The sequence below is a fragment of the Cyphellophora europaea genome (assembly GCF_000365145.1).
Source record: "Cyphellophora europaea CBS 101466 unplaced genomic scaffold supercont1.9, whole genome shotgun sequence".
Taxonomy (NCBI): Eukaryota; Fungi; Ascomycota; class Eurotiomycetes; order Chaetothyriales; family Cyphellophoraceae; genus Cyphellophora; species Cyphellophora europaea.
The window spans coordinates 894,328-916,061 of record NW_008481815.1 but is presented as its reverse complement, the minus strand read 5'-3'; the positions used below and the strand labels follow the sequence as shown (position 1 = coordinate 916,061).

Here is a 21,734-nt window from a genome sequence, read left to right as displayed (position 1 = left end):
GCATACGGTGAGAATTCGGGGAAAGCTATGCGCTGTATCCCTCAACCGAACCTCTGGATATTACGAATGTCTGTCGCGTGAGCAGCTGAATAGACTCATGTGCTGCAGACGACATAGAAGGGTGTGCAGCGTCGCAAGCGGTCAGCCGACGGGCAACCTCACGTTGCGGATCTTAGGCATCTCATTGGCGGCTCCGGGGCATGCCTACTCTCGAGGGTTTCCGCCCGGAGGTCGCTAGTGAGCCACGCTTCGATCCGCTATTTGCGGGGTGGTATTCGTAAAAAGAGGACGTTAAGGCCAAGGCAGCCCCTTAGGACGAGCTCACTTACAAGCAGCATCCATACTCATCCTAATACACGGTTGTTGTGTACATTGAGAATTCTGGATGAACGAGTCCGGAGCTTGTTGAGACTCTCGGAAGACGTTGCGGTACCTGAAACTAAATTCCAAGCCCCTTGGACCCCACGGAGGTGGCAGCCCTCCGCCTCTGACGTAGCGACCCCGAAATTCGTTTACCGGATTCGCTTTTCCAGCTGCTTTCGCAGACATCCGATCAATTCGCCATTGCCAGCAAGATTATCAAAAGAGCCTCATCAAGCAAATCATGCTGAACGCGAACGCCTAAGACAGCTCTGGAAAGTGCTTATCGTCAGCCATGGTCCGCTTCACTGGTGGTCTGCTGCTATTTACTGCCTATGCAGCAGCTGTGCCTGCGGTTTCCGATCAGCAGCAAGTCATACGAAGGCCATCATCGGAGACAACACAGAGGAAGTTGCAAGGACGATTTCTGCATATTACAGGTAAGCCCGCTTCTCGGATCGCTGGACCAGCTTAACCATGCTCTTTCAGACGTTCACCCCGACCCTTTTTACGAACCTTACACCGAACCTGATGGGGACCACCCTTGTCATCATAAAGGAGGGAAAGGCTCCGCCGGTCACTTTGGTGCTGAAACTACCGATTGCGATACTCCTTTTACTCTTGTAAACGCGACCTTCGACTGGATCGACCAAAACATCAAGGATGACATCGATTTTGTGGTCTGGACCGGTGACTCAGCGAGACATGACAACGACGAACACTATCCTCGCCACAACAAGCAGATCATTGATCTGAACAAATTTGTAGTAGACAAGTTCGTTCAGGTCTTCGGAAAGAGTGGTCAGATCGATCCGAAGAACCCCCTGGACAGCTTCGTTATCCCAATCGTCCCAACCTACGGCAATAACGATATCTTACCTCACAACATTTTTACAGCCGGCCCGAACAGATGGACCAGGACATTTGAAGACATATGGCGCGGCTTTGTCCCACAAGAGCAGAAACATACATTCGCAAGAGGGGGTTGGTTCTTCTCAGAAGTTATTCCCAATCGTCTGGCTGTCTTCAGCCTGAACACACTATACTTTTTCGACTCCAATTCGGCAGTCGACGGCTGCGATGCCAAATCAGAGCCTGGGTACGAGCACATGGAATGGCTGCGCATTCAGCTACAGTTTCTCAGAGACCGAGGCATGAAAGCTATCCTCATTGGACACGTGCCACCAGCCAGGACTGATAGCAAGCAAAATTGGGATGAGACATGCTATCAGAAATACACCCTCTGGCTCAGGCAATACCGCGATGTTATAATTGCCAACATTTTTGGCCACATGAACGTCGACCATTTCATGTTCCAGGATGCATCGGGACTGAAATACAAGTTTGACATCGATGGCGTAGACACCGCCCTTGATCGCCTAGTCGACTTCGATAACCATACCGCAGACCCTGAATTCTCAATGGCCGGCAAGACCGCCTACTTGAGCGAACTCCACGATTCCTGGGCCAAATTACCAAAGCCACCCAAGGGGCATTCCTACGCTGCACTAGGGGATGCCGTCGATATTGCGAAGAAGAAGCGCAAAGAAAAAGAGCTCGACAAGTTTCTACGATCTATTGGCGGCCCATACGGCGAGCGTTTCAGTCTCAGTCTAGTCTCGCCCAGCGTTGTGCCGAACTTCTTTCCCACACTCCGCATTGTCGAATACAACATAACAGGGCTGGAGCACGACCACCCTGCAGCGACTATTATGGGCGTCCCGGCTGAAGTATATTACGAGCGGCACAGCCTCCCAGAGGATGACAGCTCCCGAGAAGTCGAGCAACAAGAACTTCGCAAGCGCGATCACCAGCAAAGTGGCCACGATGACGACGTCAACCTGGAGAAGAAGAAAAAGAAGAGAAAGAAGCACCACAAGAAGAAGAGGAAGCCAACCTTTCCTGTGCCTGAACCGCCGTCGAAGACCGCTGCGCCCGGCCCTGCCTACTCTCCTCAATCCCTGAGCCTTCTATCATGGGAACAGCTCTATGCGAATCTCACGAAGATTAATGCCGCATACGAGGAAGCTAAAACAGTCGGGCATAACAGTGGCCACAAAAACCAGCAGTATGTTCATTTTGAAACCGAATACACTACAAAGCACGACAAATACTACAAAATGAAAGATCTCACCGTCCGCAGCTGGCTGGATCTAGCTGAGCGCATCGGTCGGGAGGAACTAAAGCACCCACAGCTTCAATTCGATGAAGAAGAAGAAGAAGATGATGATGATGAAGAAATCTACGATGCAGAGTTGAGCAGGATGGATGACAGCGACCTGGATGATAGCCTCGCATCGGATTGGGCGGAGACTTTCCTGGATGAGGTGGAGATCGAGATCTCAAAGCGGAAAGACAAGAAGGAGAAGGGCAAGAAGAAGAAGGGAAAGAAGATGAAGAATCATCTGTGGAAGGAATTTCTGCAACGAGCCTTCGTGCAGACGAAGCGCGATGATGAGCTGGATGACACTTTTGGCTGAGCGCGCCGCGGGTCTTGAAGCATTGAGTTGTTGTTCTGCAATATAGAAGCGTGCTTTTATGGTACAGATACGCCGCATCTTTCCATGAATCATCAGATTAATGATGCCCTTTTTATCATGGATGGGGTAGGACTGCCATGCTCCTGGCCAGGTCAGTCCAGCCACCAACGGCGGCGGCGGCGGCGACGCCTCGCGGACGCCTCGTTTCAAGCCGCGGGTTCAATCGAGCATGCGGAAATGCGGGGTAAAACCGCAGAAAACGAGGCATCAAACAAATCCACTCTCTCTGAAGGCCAGCCCTAGCATATATATACTCTCAGTCAACCCACGGACACGAAGCACTCAAGTGACCCCCCTTTTCCCTCTCTCTTAATACTTCTCCATTGCCTTGCCCTCCCCCGCATTTCTGCTTTTCGGATCTCACCTGCCTGGCCAGACATGTCTGATCGACCCTAGACCCATCCCCCGCGTTTGCGTCAGCCTGAGACAGACAGACAGAACCAAACAAGCTACTGCGATGTCGACGCCGCCGCCGCCGACGACGACGCCCATCACCGTGCCGACAAACTTCCCATCCCTGATCCCGAGCTACACATTCAATTTCCGCATCGGTGGCGGAGCCAGTCCCGTGGGCGGGTTGACGCGCGGCTCGCCGCTTACCGTCGTGCATATCGTGAGGGGGACGGTGAGTACGGAGCCGCAACCGCAGTCGCAGTCGCAGTCGCAGTCGCAGGCGGGGAGGAGTGATGATGGGGTGGTGAGGCTGGAGGCGACGGTTCGGGGGCAAGGGATCGATTATGTGCGGAATGATCCGGACGGGGGGCGGATGAGGTTGGATGCGGGGGTTGTGGTTGAGTGAGTGTTCCTGTTTGTTTGATATGGTGTTCCTGGGTGGGCTTGGCGATGTGGTTTGCCTTGAAGGCGGTGCTGATTGATGTGTGTGGCGCTGGTAGGGATGACGAGGGAAATGTGAGTTTTTGACTGCTCAAGTGTTTCCAATGTGTTGAAGTCAAGCTGGTGGGCCCTGGCTGACGCCCGTGGCGATACATAGCTCGTTTCGATTCGCTATACGGGCATCGTGGACATCAATGACCAGCTGACGGCAATTCTGGCTGGGAGGTCGGATGCGAAGAGTACGGAGTTTGGGCACTCTTGTATGTTTGACACACGATTCTAGTTATAGAATGGCTTCCGCTGACTGATTCAGTCATCAACGTGTCATTTGAGACAGGTGCTGAGAGATACAAGGAGCTGGAGCGTGGGCTGTTTGTTGGGGCCGGGAGATTCGTTTTTGATGGGCATGGACTGGGTGTAGAGTACAAGATCAGTCGCGTGGGATGGCGGCCACCATGAAAGGCCGACTGATGACAATGGTATGGTGTCTGGACGATAGTGAGTAGAGCTCAGAGATGCGCATTAAGATGGGCGACTCAGGTCCTACATCTTCACGGTGCTAGGAGTGGCCGCCGTTCGTCACTATCCGGCGCCTCTTGCTCAGTCTGAGTTGCTGTGGACGTCCCAACGAGCCGCCACCTCTGATTCTTTCTCAGACCCCACCACTGAGCTTGGTATATTCGCCACCATCCCGGCTGTCGCCCTTTCCAGCGCCTGACGCACCACTGCAGAAAGATGGACAACATCCACACCAGGAGCATCCATGCCAATGTTGCCAGTACCGCAACAATCACGGACATCAGAGTCATGGTGGAACACCGGCAGCTGAAAGGTTTAGCACGTAACTCCCACCGCTCACGCCATGACAGAGGGCAGATGCTTTCAGACTTTAATGGCGAGAGGATGGCGAAGGGATGTGGCATGAGCTGATTAGGCACGCAGGTCGAGCTAGTTGCGCACCATGAGCAAGGGTACGGCGAGGCGAGGCATGTGTCGCATGTGAAATGTGGCCAGCAGCGGAAAAGTAGGTCGTCATCGCTTGCCGCTGATGAGGAGACGTTGGCTGCCATCGTGTATTTTGCGTCTCACGTTGGCTATATAAGCCGAACGATGGTGACTGTCGAGGCTATTGGTAAGGGGCCTTGAAAAAGTCTTGCTGTCATCAAACAGCTCGCAACTTGGCTGAGAGTCGTAATCCGTATTTGACGGCAAGCTTCAATATATAGGAAGAGTCCTATGTTGCCCGACTCAGAAGTGGGAGGTCAGAAAAGGCCGAGCTGCTTATTGGCAAACGAAACGAGGCATCCGGGTCCACATTTGCCAAGAGGAAAGCAAGTTCATCTTGACCACCACCGCTTCACAACTCTTCCCATCTTGGATCTTCCTAGACAACAGCCTTGTCAGCTGTACTATATACGAACAGCCATTTCAATCGCCTCGTTTCATGCACTTGGGAAGAGATGCACTAGTTAGCTGCAGGGCTTGAAGACGGCCTGACCAGGTCTCTGGGCTTTCCACTCTTCCCGTAGAATGAGCCCAGCATGCTGAAGCCAGCTTGCATGATGGCCTTGAGTCCGTCAGAGCCATTGTTTCACACACCAATCCCGCGATGGCGCCGGACTATGCTGGTTCATCTCATTTTCTGGCTGCACCTTCCTAAGCAGCAGCATCGATGGGACCAAAAACATGGCAAAAGCGTCCAATTGCGTCTGGGAGCGCAAGGCATGCAGCCCACAATAGATCAAGTCTCAGTTGATTATATAGTTCTCTATGCCCTGCCTTTGTGTGCGCGGGCCAAGTTGAGATGCGTCACAACGCCGCTTTGTTTTGTATCATCGAGCAAACGCCGCGGCGAGTTGCCTTGTCTCTCATCGCAACACAATGACCCTCGACATCTTCGCGTTATCTCCTGTTCAACGACTACTCTCTTTTAATTCGCTATTCGATCACTTGAAATTTGCGAACCCATCAATTACTGGTGTTGCAAGCATCAGCTTTGATTTCACCCTGCCTCCTCGTTGCCTGGTGACAACTTGCCCTCTTCCGCACCGGTGACAAGAAATTCGCGCCACTCATTTGTCTTTGCATTATCATCTACTACCGACAGGTTCCATCGCCTTGACATTTCTCTTCTTCAAACACTACCGAATCGCGATACCATCCGTACCTTTCCTTTCATCCCAAAACCAGGCTACATCCATCAGAATGGCCAATACTGTGAATGCTGCTTGGGGACTTGTCGGAATTCCCTTGATCGGCAATACCGTGGCGTCAGTTGGAAGAATTGCTATATGCAACATTTCGCCCGGGCACTCTTTTTGCAACAACCGCAACCCTGCCGACGTGTTCATGGATCCCAACTCTGTCTATCCTGAGGTATCCATCGCTCCCACGCCTGTCATGAAATGGCAAACCGTGACATCGACCGAAACAGAGACGGAAACCCGAAGCCAACAAGAGGTCCGGTCATACACTGCCACGCGCACCGAGACAGAAACGCGGCTGCGACTCAAGACTGTCACTCAGATGCTGACCACAACCGAGACAACGACCGAGAAAGGTCCGACAGTCACCGACTGCACATTGACATCTTTTGACACTGTCTCTCCATCTCGTGCCCCCGACAGCCACTCTTCTGCGAATCAGAGTTCAGACGCCTGGAAGAGTCCCACGGTGTGGCTCATCATACTGACCATGTTTCTCATCGGCCTTTTTTTCGGATGGCAATCGGCTTTCCGCACAAAATGGACAAGAACTGTCCCCGAACGCACCAGCAAGAATGACAACGAACGCGAATCCACCGCGGTTGATGTCGAGTCCAAAGGACAGAAGGCCACTTCTTCCCAGCACCATGACTGCACCGATCATAACTGCTCGAAGTGCCGAGAGTTTTGGGCTGAGAAGGGCGCCCACAACCTTGCCAAAGCGGCGGATGGGTGTCAGCAAGATGAGGAAACAGCAGCCATCCTAGGCTGCCTAAGTCGCGTCTTCGACAACGCCGACCGCTGCCTGGACCGAAGAGAGCTGGCTGATGAGCTCGCTACCGAGCTCATACGTCTTGCCAACAAGAATAAAACTCGCGCTGACGGACTACACTGCACATCCGAGGACCATACGAGGGGCTACCGAGTATATCAGTCGGTTGCCGGCAAGGAAGCGGCACAATTCCTTAAGGACAATACACCGATTATCGCGAAGACACTCCTGGCCGATGTCCGTCCGTTTGTCAACAACACGATCTTGCGCCACTGGACCAGCCGATTTTCGCAGACTGCAACAGGTCTTGAGCAGTCTGCAGGTCACATATACGCGACATGTCCAGATGGCGTTCGGGACCCTGGTGTCAGACTTCAGCGATTCACGCGAAGTCCTGACAGATCTCGTCGACATTCACCAATTGCCAGCAACGACAGAACACGTCGGCCTATCAGGTCGCTGTTGCCATCCCGTCTGATTGGTCGCATGCACACATGGACTGTCAAAGAGGTCGAAGATGATCTGCTCGATTCTGGTGTGCCAAAGTCATGGATTGACAACCATAGAGGTACCTTAAGGGCTAGCTTCCGGAAACACACAACCAAGGAGGCCGCCGTTTCAAGTCTCAGAGCTCTATACCAAAAGTCCCCCCAGGCTAGAGACAGAAGTCATGCTGCCAATGAGACCCATGTTGTGTCAGTACAGTCAAAGAAGAGTACTGAAGCGGTTTCGGGTATTCCTATCATCAAGATCGATACACCCTCTGAGAAGACAACCGATCAGCAAAGCCAGCAGCCTCAGCCTGACCCGATTGAAGACAGCCCCAAACAGCAGCAGTTGACTACCTCTGGCAAAGACTCAGATGATAGCCCTTTGTTAAAGAAATATCCGGCGTGGGAACAAGCGGTCCGAGAGCTAAGTCTACAGCCTGAGCCCTTGCGTGATTCTTCCACGTATTCCACCTCTAAACCTGTCGAAGATGATCATGCTGGCGAGGCTGAACCCCTGAGTAGCATTTCTACAACCAAGCCGGAGAAAACACCCGCAATCCTTGAGCCATCTGCCAGCGCGACTGTTCCGGTCCAGGACGCCAGCAGTACGGTACCGATCGCAGAGCAAGATCTTGCAGTTGAGGTATCGATCAATGTCCGCCAAGTTAGTCCTGCCACAAAAGCCGTCGAACAGGCCACGGACTCAATCCGTAGGCCGTACCTGGAGTACATTGGACCGGACCACGTCAGCTGCATTTTCGGGCCTGAGATTCAAGACTATTACAACGCCGCTTTTCCATGTGGTCATGACAAGGTACAGGCTGATGCAACGGATAGACTATGCGCACTCCATGCGGCAGATCTATCCTTCAAATATCAAATGGGTCAACAGCACGAGTCGGCAGCCTCTATCACTAAAGAGCTCTTGCTGCAGATCTTCCGCGACAACAACTACACTGCAGTCAAGCAAAAGCGCGGCGAGGAGAATTCTGACACGCTCAATGAGGATCAGATCGCAGACTTGGTTCATATTGCCGGAAGAGACCTGGGTTTGAACCTCGCCATTGGCGTCATCAGCCCTCCTGCTGCCGGCACCGCATCGGTGCCGAACATGATTTACTGCTTCGATTCTGCTACACGACCACTTCCGAGCGATGTGTTGTGGTTATACAATGATAATTTCGAGAACCATGGGGAAGCGCTCCCAAATGGTCTAGTTCGGGTGAGCCATTGGGATGGCCTTCGTCCTCTCAGCGCGAAGGAAGTCAGCCAGCAGGAAATCGCTCCTCTGGAGACCGTGGCTCAGGAGCCCGTTCCTCAGTACCAGGAAATTATCCCTCAGGAGATCGTGCAGACGCAAGTCGGCCAAAACGAAGTCGACCAGATTGACGCACAGCAGACTAAAGCCGAGCAGCCTAAGCTGACCATCGAGGAGTTCGATGGTCTTGATCAGGAATTAGCGGAGCAACAACACTACCAAGAGCTGCTGGAAAATCGCTCTTTGTGGAACGGTGAACTTGCGGAGATGTGGTTCCAACGATCTTTTGAGCCACAATATCCACCGGTAGAGATCATACTTGAGCGGGACTCGATGAGCGCGATCGAGGCAGCTCATGTCTCGATCCAGAATCAGATTCCAGCCATGTCTAACGTCACCTATGAGGAGCTCAAAGATATTTTTGAGTCTCAAGCCTACAAATCTGTTCTGCGCTATCGGGGCGAGCCTGAGTTAGAAGATCTCACTGCCGACCAGATCGCAGACGTCGTGTATCTCTGCGGTCTGAATTATGGAGTCATACTCAGCACTGGGTTCTACCATCCTCTTTCTACCAATACGCAGCCAGTCGCGGCCAGTATCATCGCTTTCGATCAGTCGGCCAACGAATATGTCTGGTTGAGCAATGACTGCAACAAGACTCGCTGCGGCAAGATTGTAGACCCCTCGGTCGTTACCCGCTGGAACGGCTTGCGAGGGCAGACTGCGGAAGAAAAAGAGCTTTCCGATCTTATGGGCTGGTCGGATGGTGATGAAGCTGCGGCAGATGACGCCCCATTATATGACCAGCCCGACGATCTTGGTTTCCCGGCAGATAACCATGCATCTCCCGGGCCGGTGTCGCAGGTTCCTCTATCCAACGAGCAGGAAGATACCGCGCCTACTAGGAGCTGCGGCTTGGGCGACTCAGTCCCTGCCATCACAGGAACGGCTGTGGCCATGGGCGCCCCCTCCCAAGAATACGTGATTTCTCCGCAGCATAACACCCCGAACCCTGCTGGTGGTAACCCAGTATTACCTGTAGTACCTGTTGCCTCAGGACTCGATACGATGGGAGACTTTTCGCCGGAAGACTTCCCGCCTCAGCCTTTAGAAGAAGGGCTTAGTCAAGATACCACTGATCATTATCAAGGACTGGATCATGGGGAGGCTATGGATCGGTTTGAGCACACTGGTTCCGCACGGGAGGCTTTTCTACCAGGCTTGACCGAGCAGAATGGTCTTGTGGCCAGTGGGAATTACGAGCAATCCGAGGACTTTACTGATATGATTGGTGTCGAGTCTAATGGCTCTGCTCAAGAGGGTTGGAGAGCATCGGAACCGCCTGAGCAGCTTCTCTCTGACATCGCCGCCGTATACGAAGAAGCCGAGGACGACAATGACATGAGTGGTCTCGAGCCTGCCAGCCTCGCTCAAGAAGCCATGAAACCAGTTCAAGAACCGCCATTGCCGGACATTGGTTTACCTGCCAGTATGCCCGGACCTGACCCTCTCCGGCAGCCTGCCATGGGAGATGAGTGGATGGATGGAATAGAACATGTGAGCACTGTTGAGCAGACGCGCTACGTTCTTACCCAGGTGCCTTCCGGTCCACAGTCTTTACCACCAGACAAAATCGAACCGGACGACTACAGTAGTCACAATGACGACGTGAAAGAGTTCGACAATCTGATCATGCAAACCGCCGACGACATCATGGAGGCGTACTACAGTCAGCCATTGGAGATGGAGCCTGAGCGTAACGGGTGGCGGCCAAAGACCGCAAATACCTCTGATGAGCAGCAGCAGGATCTGTTACACGCATCGCCAGCTTTTCAGGAGCCTACCGCTTCAGGTGATCCTAGTGCTTTAGTCGAGGGACAGGATTCTGGACTGTCACCCGTGTTGTCTGTCTACGATGGAGACGAGGACCCAGAGGACGTCTCTGATGAGGAGATAACCGACGCCATTAGTGATGTCGGGGAATTCTCACCAACCAACGACTGGCAGGAGAACGACGCGGACTCGTTGCCTTCTATGGCCAGCTCTCCCATGGAAGCCCCCCGGACACTTCCACCATCTTTTGTGCCTTTCGATGACATTGACCGCCACTACGTTGTGTCTCCAACAACATGTCAGCGCAATGATGGGCAAGACCAATTTGTGGAAGATGAAGTTGTCTGGGATGACGATGATGACAATGAACCAGGCCCCCATGGGCAGCCGGAGTTCTTGAGCACAGCGCCCGACTATAGCGCCCCGCCAGACGACCCGAATGCTCCCAAGCCGCTTCCTTACACGGGACCTTCTCCTGCATACGTACCAATGGATTATAATCCGAAGGGTACCAATCCTCCGCCGGCTGCCCAGCCCAGCCCTGGCCAAGGAGCGTCATCAAGTACAGTGCTGCCGCTGCCCTCCAAATATCCCTTTCCTCAGCCCAATTACGATGACGAGGGTGACTCGATCTCCGATGAGCAATCCAAGATACAGGATAGACCAACCAGTCCACGGAAGATCGCCAAGCCTTTCTCACGAGCGTCACTGTTCGAGAAGAGTGGGATCAACCCCTTATCGCTCATCGACACCAAGCCCACTCCGTCTCCAGTCGAGCCTTCCGCGCCGCCGCAAGCAGAAGTGCCTCGCCAGAAGGGCAAGCGTGGCCGTTCCCCTGATGGAGGCAAAGCTGTCGAGATTCGCAAAGCCAAGGAAGACCTAGACCCAGCAGTCACGCCTCCTCAGCGCGATTTGAAGCGCAAGAAGGACTTGATGGGTCAGATGGCTCCGGCTCCTGATGCTCCGGCCTCGGATGCTGGAGTCTCTGAGAAGACTTCCAACGAGTCGCGTACAGACACGAAGGACTCGACCGAACGGAATCACAACGAACTCGTTGCCGAAGCGATGGCCAAGATGGACATGAATGCCCCTGGGCCGGCCCCCGTCGGTTCGGCGTTGGAGCTCCGCGATCGTATGGCGAAGTTCACGTCCGAGCAGGGCAGGGCGCTCAAGAAGTTGGACGTCGACGTGACAAAAGCACAAAAGCGCGAGCAGAATAAGCCGTCGAAGGAGCGAGACGGTGTGTTCTTGGCTCATGGGAAAATCATCCTGAAGCGCGTCCACAAGGTCGTCGGGCTTGTTGAGGACCTGGTGGATGAGTGGGATGAGGTTCACGAGGATGTGCGGCCAAGCTGGTTCGGCACGGAGTTTCGGCGGAGGCAGATTGCGATGCTAGTGGCGGCTCTTGAACTGATGGCGCAGTTCGCCTCGATGGAGAGGAGGGCCGTGACGTACCTCGCGTGGAAGAACAAGGTGCGGGTGCAATGGGAGGCTTGCGAGGAATTGTGGACCGCCATTGGCACGGTTCCCGAGAAATCAAAGAAGGGGCTGGCCAAGTGGGACGGTGTCCAGACGCTGCTGAAGGACGGCCAGTTAGCCTATGAGCAGCTGGACGCAGGGCAGACAGAGATGCAGAAGCAGGCGGACGAGGAGGCCAGGCAAAAGGCCATACGAGAAGCCGAGGAGGAGGGTCTCAGCGACATTGATGCGGAGATCCTCGGCTTGGGAGTGGGGAATGAGGAGCAGGAGAGGCAGGAAGAGGAGTTCTCAAGGTGGAGGAAGGAGGTTCCGGAGCGCGATCGTGTGAAGACGAGGGCAGAGGTTGAAGGTCAGGAGAGACGGCTGAAAGGGAAGGCGAAGGGGAAGAAGGATAGCAAGATCAAAGATTATGCGAATGCTTTCCAACGATGAGCTCGCCAAGTATAAGGGCTTGGGGAGGGTTGATGTGATATGTATCCTTTGGAGCTACTCAATGTCGAGGGAGAGAGGAGGGGGGGGAAGGGCTTTGATTCAGATTGGAGCCTTTGGGCCTGTCTGGTTGTTCATAGCCTAAACATCGTCCACATCCACGACATTGATCAAGATGCTTTTCTAGCACAAGATCTGTCCATGTCGTGGGTTGTACCTGGTTGTAGCCGTCTACTGGTCAACAACCTTTTTTCTCTGTTTATGCGAAAGCATCAAGTCCATGTCTTTCCGACTAACGCTGATCTGGACCGTCGTGGGGTTTCTTGACTTGTTTGCTCCATGTTCAGAATACAGCAGAGTCGACTAGATATGAGTCTGGGCCTGGGTAAAAAGACGTTAATTCATAAGAGCCGAAGATGGGTGGGTGGGTAGTGGGTACGAACCATCTCGCTGCCACCCCCTGTTGTTTTTGTGATCTCTAGCATATGGTCCTTTCTAGAAAGGACCAAAGATGATGAGAACCGTTATGGTGAATGGGTCCATTGTGGTAGATAGCGCGAGTTGAGAACGCCTATACAATACGAACCGGCTTTGATTTGCGTGTAGGAGATCTATGTCTTGAAGATATCTTTCGACCTGCTCTCTACGCAGAAAGCTCCTTCATGGGAGCTGGCTTTTATAACCCAAATAAGTCTCTAATAATAGCAGGGCGTACTGCGCCGTTACAACGTCAATGTCACGTCGAACTTGCTCCGGTGCGTCGTTTCTTCTGCTCGTACTCCTCCGGCGGACTTCCTGCACAATGATGACTTGTCTGACCACGTTCAGACACGAGAGTGGTCTACCAGCAAAGAGGTGGTGTGTGGTTTGCGTAGGTGGCACTGGTGCCAAGGGAAGGAATTCTCGTATTTGTGCAGGCAGCAGATCTGCCACGCCTCGCGACCAACAACGACACTGCGGCGTCTCCGGGTCAGCCTGACCAAGTGGCACGATGGAAACCGTCAGATGCGCTGGTCGTTGCCTTCTTGCGCTAATGATGATTGCTTTTGGCACCTCGTGGTACGTTGTTTGTTCGAGGGTTCTGACATGTGCTCCTGGGGAACAAGGCTCGTGACACTGACTGTTGGCTGGCGGCTTGAATGGCAGGGGCGGCGCCATTATCATGTACGCGTGGACGTGCCAGTACAGGCAAAGATGTCCGTCAGAGACATCACAAAAGACTTGTTGTCGAAGGGCGGAGCGCACCAGTGGCGCTAAACACCACTGCCTTACTGGCCTGAGAACACGGAGTGATCAGTTGCCTTGTTTTCCTGCCTGCCAAGGATGTGCAATGTGAGCTCTTTGTAGGTCACAGCCAACTGCTATTGCCTACGGTCCAGCCACTCACTGCAACGCCTGCACCTACAGATTGACCCGGAAAGCCTGGGATGTCGATCTCGACCTAGGAAGAGGACTTTCGACCACCACCACCCTCTCCCCCACCCCTCTTTCTAGGAACCAAGTACGATCTCCAGCCCTCGATTCCGTCCCTAGAGGACGAAACCGACAGCCAAACACTCAAACATATTACCACCTCTTCAGCTTTCCACAATGTCACCACCACCGCCGCTCTCGCCTTCATCAGACATGGCAAGCCTCACTCTTGCAGCATCGTTCCTCCTCGCCGCCCACCTGACCTACCGCTGCTGGACACCACCGAACCCGACTCCCACTCCCAATCCCTCAAACTCCCCGACCGTCGCCCTCCCACGAGACGCCGTCGGGCCCGGCACCTCGGCCATCCGCGTCCGCCGCTTCATCCCCCTCTTCCTCTGGACGCACCACATCCTGCTCACGCTCCTCTCCCCATCCCTGGCTCCCACAATCCTCTGTCCCAACCCACACAATCTCTCCCGTTCGCTGCTCACATGGTCACCGTACACCACCGCCATCGTCTCACTCATCATTACCGTAGCGCCCATCCGCCTCCTGGCCTTCCAGCAGCTGGGCCCGAACTTCACGTTCCGCCTCGCCCGGCCCGCGGCGCTGGTCACGACCGGCTTGTACGCTTACGTGCAGCATCCGAGCTATCTGCCCAACTGGGTGGTGCTGATGGCGAACGTGGCGTTGTTGCTGCGGTTGGATGGCGTGCTGGGGTGTGTGTTGCCAGGTGAGGTCGTGAGGTGGGGGATGGGTGTGGGAGGGTTGGGACCGTGGCCGGCGGTGCTTGTTGGGGTGGGGGTGTTGGGGCTGTGGGCGATTTGGATCAGGGTCAGGGATGAGGAGGCGATGCTAGAGAGGGAGTTTGGGCAGAAGTGGCGGGAGTGGCACGGGAGGACGAAGAGGTTTGTTCCGGGCGTGTTTTGAGACTGTTGCGGGGGCAAGGCTGTTGGTTGGTGTTAATTGTGTGTCTGGACGCTTGGTCTCGGTATCTCACATGACAGTCTTTGGGAGCTATGGGGGCTATGTGACCACCTTGCCAGCTCATGGGGCTGCGCTATCGTTGTCCAAGTCGAGTAATTTCCTCATGCGAGATCGCGTCGAAACACCGCTTCCAGCTTAGACAGCACCCAAGGAAGGGTTGCAAGCACAGCGAGATGCCAGGTATCTTGTTGCTGCTGTGCAGCACAGGGTGACAGATCGGTACGGACCATACGTAGCTACGGAGACACGTGCTTGCCGTACAAACTCACCCTTTCTGCCTCCTCAGGAACTTCCTCCTCTACCCGTCAAAGCGCAATCTCCCCCGTCTCACCCACCTCCCTCAACAACCCCTCCCTCCTTCCCGTACTCTGCGGATCCACATACGGCCTCTCCCCCATACTCACAGCCCTCTGGCCCGTCCTGTCGCCAAACCCCTCGTAATCATACGTCGCCGTGTGGTACACGCTCCTATTGTCCCAAATCGCCACGTCATTCTCATTCACCCACCGATGCCGGACCTGCAAATCATGGTTTTCCACAACCAGCCTAACGAACCACTGTAGCAAATGCTCGCTCTCGGCCTCGGAGACCTCGTTGATGCGCTTGGCGTGGTGGCCCACGGCGAAGACGGATTTCCAGCCGGTGACGGGGTTTGTGCGCACGACGGGGTGCACGGCGGTGAGGTCGGTGCCCGTGTTGGCGGGGCTGCCGCGCTCGCCGGCGTAGAGCTGGAAGTTGTTGCTCTTGGCGGATTCGTTGAAGATGGGTTGCGCGTACGTGGCGGTGAGGGTGTCGAGGAATTTCTGGTACGCGGGGGAGATGCGGTCGTAGAGCTCGTAGCCGCTCGCCCAGAGGGTGTCCCCACCTGTCTTCGGAATTTGCGTCAGGCGTAGGATGGCGTAGTCGGAGGGGACGGGCTCGAAGGTAATGTCGCTGTGCCAGCCTTCCTTGGAGGACTGCTTGCCGGTGCGTTGCAAACGGTCCGCGTACAGTTGTTTGGCCTGCTGGCTGGAGATGACGCTGATCTCGTCGTCACTGCCACCTAGGGCTCGACCTGAGTTCGAGACTGGGTGGATGTGCAGCTTGGAGGAGGCGGGTTTGCCGGAGAGGGCGCCAAGGCGGTCGGCTAGTTGCTTCTGAAGGTTGTTGTCGAGTGTGTTCTGGGCGCGGAAGAAAACGACGCCACGGCGGGAGACTGCCATCGGGATGTGGTTAGCTAGGGCAGAAAAGAGGTTGGCGATGGGTTAGCGAGGCGTACTGGTGATGGCGAGGTCGCGCAGCAGTTTGTCAGAGTCTGGAGCCTCGAGGAGGTCTTTGAGCTGCACACTGGGGTATTCGCGGCCGATAACGGGGGTCACGTCGAAGTGCTCATACTTGTCGAGAGAGCCAGAGTAATTCAGTGGGGCTTTGTTCTGGCTGGCATAGAGCTTGCCATCATTATTGATGGCATCTTTGGCTGTGTCCACCGTTGTCTGAATCGTTTCAGTGATGGAGCCCATGATTGTTGCCGGTTGGTGCACAGGAAGCTGCCAGTAGAGGAAAATGAGAAGTAGAGAGGCGAAGTAGTGAGTGAGGTGTCCATTATATCCTGCTTTATGTTGTCCGATGCCATGCCTGCACTGAATTCCTCATCGTCTCTAGAAATCACACAATGTCCAAAGATGCACATGGCGTGTATGCTGATAACGACAGTGGCCAACGATATGGTGTTTGGAGCGGTGCGTCCCTGCAGAGGTCGAGGGCGTCGAATAAGGCGCGATGAATTATATCAGGGGGTGATTGCGCTAGGCAGTTTGAGGGAATTTCCGAATAACGCCATATTTCTCCACGATTGCTGTAGAGGTGCATGACTTGATCTCACCACACCTGGCCAGGACCAATCATATGGTGTTGAGAGACTGCATCAGAACGACAGTAACTGAATGATGTTCTTGTCCCAAATCATTCTGAACCGTGTTTAGATATTGTGGCCGGAAAGTAAGGCATTGGTAAGGAAGCATGCTGCGTATGACTCGAGTCTCACCCGCAGACGTTCGAGGATCTCGTATTCAATGCACTAGGTGTTGTTCGATTTCCAGATGTCGAATTGATGCTTGCCACTTCTGTGCATTTACCGACTGTCTTGTCGCCAAGAAGACTTCTGAGCAAAGCGTTGCATCCTGCAAGGCTCCAACCCATCAATTGACAGGCCCGCCTCTTGTTCATTCAACCTTTCTTGCCTTTCTCCCTACGTTCCAAAAAGCAAAGCATCGGTGCTCGTTTGGCGATGGAGAGGCCGGCTGTCGACGGCTGGTCGACCTACTAGGTACCATTCCTGCGCGGGTTGGGGGCTCCGTGGGGTGGAGGGCCCCTGTTTGTCCGGCTAGACGTGGGGCGCGGGCTGGGGTAAGCTCGTGGTGTTGGTCGGTGGCGAGACTGCCTGGCGAGGCTGATTAGGCAGTCAACGGTCCCATCAATGCCATGTGAACGCGTAGGCCGCCTCTGGTATTTTCGCAGTTCCAAATTTTGTCGTTCCAGACACTTGCTCGATACCTCACCAATCCTTACTGGGGAGTCGATATCCTGCTGTCAAAGTCACTTGATGTGCTGCGTGCCACTATCTTTGTAGACTGCTGACGTTGTTGAGTTGAGTATCGATTCAGCCGTCCCTTTCACCTAGGGCATCCAGACCTCCCCCACGTCTGTCTATCACTCTCCGAATACGCCGGCGGCGAGTCACTGAGCGGCCCTACCGGTCGATCCCGATGGTAGAGACCATATCCCGGCGGCGTATGCACCCTCGCAGGCGGTGGACTCCTCGGCGTGCTCGTCCCAGCAGCAGAGCTCCCGGACCCCAGAGACTGAAGCTCCTGGCCCTGGCTCTCCCTCGGCGGCTCATAGGGCGGCAGATCCGGATCCGGCGCGGGCCGGGGAAAGGTCACCTTGATGAATCTCCTGGCGCGCCGCGAGGACTCGGCCTCGCGCTTCTTCAGCTGCCGTCGCCGGAAGAGGAAGAGGCCGACGAAGAAGAGAGCTAGGACGATGACGAGCACGATACCGCCGATGCGGAGGGGCGTGAGGCCATCGTTGCCGGAGGTGCGGCTTTGGCGTGAGTATATGACTGGCATGATGATCGGTGGCAAGTTGGTGTCATGTCAGAAAGGCGAGTTTGGGTTTTTGGCTGGTGGCGTCGAGGTTCAAGTAGCGGTCACGGGGGCAAGAACTCACACAACATGGCTGAGGCAGTGAAGGGAAGATATCAAGGAAGCGAATAGGGACGGGTACTGGGCAGTGTCTCCGCCGGGCCAATGTCGCCAAGGGTTCCACGCGGCAGCCATGCTTCCGAGGACTGCCATTTGCGCCATAACGATATGGGTCTCACGACGGTGATAAGGCAAGCGAGGTGGTTGGTGCGGGGCTGTGTTGCAGCGCCATCCCCCAAGTTTCTAGGGAGGCTGTGACAAGTCCATGGCGGTGTGAGTGAGTCCCAGACTGATTGGCATCGTCACCTTCATGGTGCCTTCTGGAAGCCCTGTCAAGTGTTCCCACCTTCCACCGTCCGTCAAAAGACGAAGAAAATACAAGAGGCAGAGTCCCTGAGGGCGCGCGTAAGCCGTGGAGTCCTTAAATCCAGGCATGTGGGATGGTCGCCTTGGCGCTGCACGGGGGCGGAACTCATGCCAGTGGGAGGGAATGTTCGGGTCCCGTCGGCCATGTCACCGGCAGCGTTACATCTTCTGCCGTGAACCTCGAAGCCCGAAGGTGGCGACGTGCAGTGTGCTTGTGCAACTTGTCGCCGTGGCGACATATAGCCGAGGATAGAGCCAACTTAGCTGCTGATGGGATGTTCAGCAGACTGGCTATCTCGTTCATCTAGTGATGTGGATCAGACGTCATCGGCAACAGAGACGGTAAGACCGAGAAGATGAGGAAGTGAGTGGAGAGTGTTCTTCAGATTGAGTGGACTGCATAGCTGGAACATGGATACAACGTGATGTTGACCCGAGTTTCATCGCTTGCTATATGTACAGATTCCTCATGTGCTTTGAGGTCAGTCTTCAGCGACGAAGCCATGCCGGCGATGCACCTCTTTCATCCACGCTGTGGCTCGATTCAATACGCGGACCCGTTGTTCCTCCATGATGAAGCTCGGTACTGTGTCTGTGTAAGCATGAATGTACAAACAAGGTGCCCACAGCTACACTTACGCTCCATCCACCCATGAAAGGCCTCCTCAATCTTGAGCACTTCCACCCTCTTCTCTAGCCCCTTCTCCGTGGCCTCTTTCCTCACCCTTTCGACAAAGGTCTCCTGCTCATGCACCAGGATATCAATCCCCGGGATCACCAGCAACACATCATCCGGCACCATAGTTACGTCCATCACCACCGGACTGAGCCTCGGGTTCTCCTGATGCTCTACTCCCGCCAGCCTGGCATACGCATCATACAGCGGCAAGAACACCCTCATCGGGTCCTTCTGCGGAATGCTAGGCGGATGTGGCTTCTCCCACGGTGGCAGCCTGAGTTCAAGCGGAGCGTAGAACGTCACCACGCCCTTCATGGCGGTCTCAGCCCGGCCATGACACCCCTCGCCCTGGCAGCTCGAAACCGCAAGGTTCCCGCCGGCGCTGCTTCCTCCAACGGTCATGAGACGTGGATTGGCGCCCAGTGCCTCCTCGGCGTGCATATGTAGCCAGGAGACCACATCATCCACATCGTCGATGGCGGCCGGAAAGGGGTGGATGGGCGCGATGCGGTAGGTGGTGCTAACGACAACGCAGCCGGTGGTGGCAGCGATGTGTGCGCAGAAGCGGACGTTGGCCTCGGGGTTTCCGCCTGCAAAAGCGCCACCGTGGAGGTCTAGGTGGAGGGGACGGAGGTCTGGTTGCGTGGTGGCCGAATGGCGAGGGTTGTAAAGTAGGGCGCGGACTCCTCCAGAGCGTGTGGGGATGCGCAACGTGGTGTAGGGTTTGCGTCGGAGGAAGTATGGCGCATGAGTGATGAGGGCTGTGAGAGTGATGATGGGCTGGAAGAGGAGGAGGCGCAGGCGCAGAGACCAGGCAATTGGTGGACTCGAAGGGCCGAATGAGCGGCAAAAATCGATTATGGGATGGAAGTGCTTGTACAGCACGGCGGACATTGCTGGCGTCAGGTGCCTCGGGCTGAGAGGGGTGACCCGAGAAATGGCGCTCTGGCGATAGTCAGCCGCTCTGTGGCGTGATCTCGAATGGTGAACCCAACCTTTGAGGCACTAAGATGGTAAACAATGATATAGCGCTGTACGCACAAGCAGAGAGAGTTGTGGACAATCGTTGTGCTTTGAGAAGGGAGCGAGCCAAGCATATCAAAACGAATACGAGGTTCTGATCGAGTGGCTGGAGGGAACGGGACTAGTCACTGCACTTAAGACCTGCATGGCCGCGAACGTCGAAGCTTAGCGAAAACAAAAGGAGTGGAAATCTTGCGAATCAGCAGCTGGGTTGTCTATGTCCTTTCGTGGATGCCATCCGACAGCTGAGAGTATCGAAGATACCTCGCCATTTCCCACTGCTCTTATGAATGTAATTCAGGAAGCCATTCCCGCCTTGTTCTGTTGGTCTCTTTCTGAACGCCTCGCTTCCGTGCTACATTGAATACGTTGCGCCTACCGAACGCCAGTGTCAGACGTCCCTGGGCCAAACGACGGGGAGAAGACCACCACCATGCTTTCTGCGAAACATGCCTGGCTCATGGATGATGTTGCGCTTGTTGGTAGGAGCTTTCATCTCCACAGTATGAGAGGTATTCCGTTGAGCAACTTGGCTTTCAGCCGACTGCGAAGATTGCCTAGACCGAGTAGGTTCTGGTAGGCTTCCAGGAGCGCTGACAGGAGGCACGTTGAAAGCGCCAGCGGTGGACGATGATTGATTGCCGTCATCTTGGAAGACTTGAAGAGTGTTGATAGCCCAATAAGCTTCAGAGAATGCCTCAGGATGGTTCGAAACGAAATCCTCGCAGGTGGATGCAAGTGAAGCACAGCTTGACTGAGCAAAGGCTGGCCCAGCCCACTGGAAATTCGTTAGCTTAAACCAGACAGACTTGAACAGCTAGACTTACAGCGCCACAGAATGTGGTGTCGAAGACAACCTGTTGGGTTTTGAAATGGTCATCCATGTTAAAGTCGCCGGCGAAGACACTTCTTGGAGGTCCCCAGCCAGGGTTGGGAGAGGGTCGGCTGTTGACAATGTCGTCTGGGAACTTGCCACGTGGGAAGAACCACATGCGAATTTGCTGAGAGGTCCATTCGACTGCAAAGACACCACCGCCAGCTTTGTTGAAGCCGGTGCCATAGGTGAGAAGCGAGGGGTCTTCAATAGCGCAACCTTGGTTCTCGAATTGGCCAGGCGCATCGACTGCGCAGTCCGGCGTAGAGACTGAGCCAGCGAAGTTGTTGGCGTGTTTTGCGTTAAGGCGAATGCTATCAGCGGTGTGGAGGGTCATGTAGTTGGTCTTCTGGTCATTGACGCCTTCGAGGATGTCAATCTCACCATTGTTCGGCCACTAAGAGATTGTTAGCGTTGTCTGCGAGTGGGTTGTTCTGCAAATCCTCACATCCTGTCCCACAGTCCAGAAAGCTGGCCAAGTTCCGCAGAGGCCGCCAGGCATGTGGACAATGTCGGCGATTAGCAAGAAGTGTTGGTAGGCTTGCTTGGAAGTGACCCGAACCGAACCTCGGCCACCAGGAGCGACTTCTTTGGTGTCGACGCCCATATAGATCGCGTTCGTCGCGTTACCGCCATCGATGAAACCCGCGAGTCCGGTAGAATTAGCATCGACCATGCTTTTGTACTGTACGTGGCCCTGGGTTGGGTCAGGACCAGTGAAGAAGTCGAATTCAGTGAAGAAATTCTCTCCAGAGTAGTCCTGAACAAGTTGGTAACGAGCAGAGGCGGGGAGGACAATGCTGGCCAGCAGCATAGTACAAAGAATAAAGCGCTGCATCGTGAGATTGTGCTTTCGAAAGAGCGTATGATCGGTCGCAATTGTAGTGGTCGTGGTCAAAAATTGAAGAAATGAATATTGTGCGAAGGTGATGAAGGTGTGCGAAAGGGATCTTGACGGCTGAATGCTGCCTAGCACCGCGTCCTGAGCACAGCTACAGAGGCGGGGT

At 54.7% G+C, this 21,734-nt stretch overlaps 8 protein-coding genes across 8 annotated transcripts; 4 read left to right on the top strand and 4 right to left on the bottom strand.

Moving 5' to 3' along the window:
- Positions 1-655: 655 nt before the first annotated feature.
- On the top strand, positions 656-2,840 carry HMPREF1541_08803 (uncharacterized protein; the record flags this gene model as incomplete). The annotated part of the gene is made up of 2 exons (XM_008723121.1): positions 656-800; positions 850-2,840. The coding sequence occupies 2 exons, from the start codon at positions 656-658 to the stop codon at positions 2,838-2,840; spliced, it is 2,136 nt and encodes a 711-aa protein (XP_008721343.1).
- A 517-nt stretch (positions 2,841-3,357) lies between these two features.
- HMPREF1541_08802 (uncharacterized protein) lies at positions 3,358-3,699 on the top strand (the record flags this gene model as incomplete). The annotated part of the gene is made up of 1 exon (XM_008723120.1): positions 3,358-3,699. The coding sequence occupies one exon, from the start codon at positions 3,358-3,360 to the stop codon at positions 3,697-3,699; it is 342 nt and encodes a 113-aa protein (XP_008721342.1).
- A 924-nt stretch (positions 3,700-4,623) lies between these two features.
- On the bottom strand, positions 4,624-4,770 carry HMPREF1541_08801 (uncharacterized protein; the record flags this gene model as incomplete). Its single annotated transcript, XM_008723119.1, has 1 exon — positions 4,624-4,770. One exon carries the CDS (start codon positions 4,768-4,770, stop codon positions 4,624-4,626), a length of 147 nt encoding a protein of 48 aa, XP_008721341.1.
- Positions 4,771-5,939: 1,169 nt separating this feature from the next.
- HMPREF1541_08800 (uncharacterized protein) lies at positions 5,940-12,203 on the top strand (the record flags this gene model as incomplete). Its single annotated transcript, XM_008723118.1, has 1 exon — positions 5,940-12,203. The coding sequence occupies one exon, from the start codon at positions 5,940-5,942 to the stop codon at positions 12,201-12,203; it is 6,264 nt and encodes a 2,087-aa protein (XP_008721340.1).
- A 1,587-nt stretch (positions 12,204-13,790) lies between these two features.
- Positions 13,791-14,546, top strand: HMPREF1541_08799 (uncharacterized protein; the record flags this gene model as incomplete). Its single annotated transcript, XM_008723117.1, has 1 exon — positions 13,791-14,546. One exon carries the CDS (start codon positions 13,791-13,793, stop codon positions 14,544-14,546), a length of 756 nt encoding a protein of 251 aa, XP_008721339.1.
- Positions 14,547-14,908: 362 nt separating this feature from the next.
- On the bottom strand, positions 14,909-16,102 carry HMPREF1541_08798 (uncharacterized protein; the record flags this gene model as incomplete). Its single annotated transcript, XM_008723116.1, has 2 exons — positions 14,909-15,798; positions 15,862-16,102. 2 exons carry the CDS (start codon positions 16,100-16,102, stop codon positions 14,909-14,911), a joined length of 1,131 nt encoding a protein of 376 aa, XP_008721338.1.
- A 2,531-nt stretch (positions 16,103-18,633) lies between these two features.
- HMPREF1541_08797 (uncharacterized protein) lies at positions 18,634-19,724 on the bottom strand (the record flags this gene model as incomplete). Its single annotated transcript, XM_008723115.1, has 2 exons — positions 18,634-18,737; positions 18,791-19,724. The coding sequence occupies 2 exons, from the start codon at positions 19,722-19,724 to the stop codon at positions 18,634-18,636; spliced, it is 1,038 nt and encodes a 345-aa protein (XP_008721337.1).
- A 520-nt stretch (positions 19,725-20,244) lies between these two features.
- On the bottom strand, positions 20,245-21,565 carry HMPREF1541_08796 (uncharacterized protein; the record flags this gene model as incomplete). Its single annotated transcript, XM_008723114.1, has 3 exons — positions 20,245-20,631; positions 20,681-21,124; positions 21,176-21,565. The coding sequence occupies 3 exons, from the start codon at positions 21,563-21,565 to the stop codon at positions 20,245-20,247; spliced, it is 1,221 nt and encodes a 406-aa protein (XP_008721336.1).
- Positions 21,566-21,734: the final 169 nt, after the last annotated feature.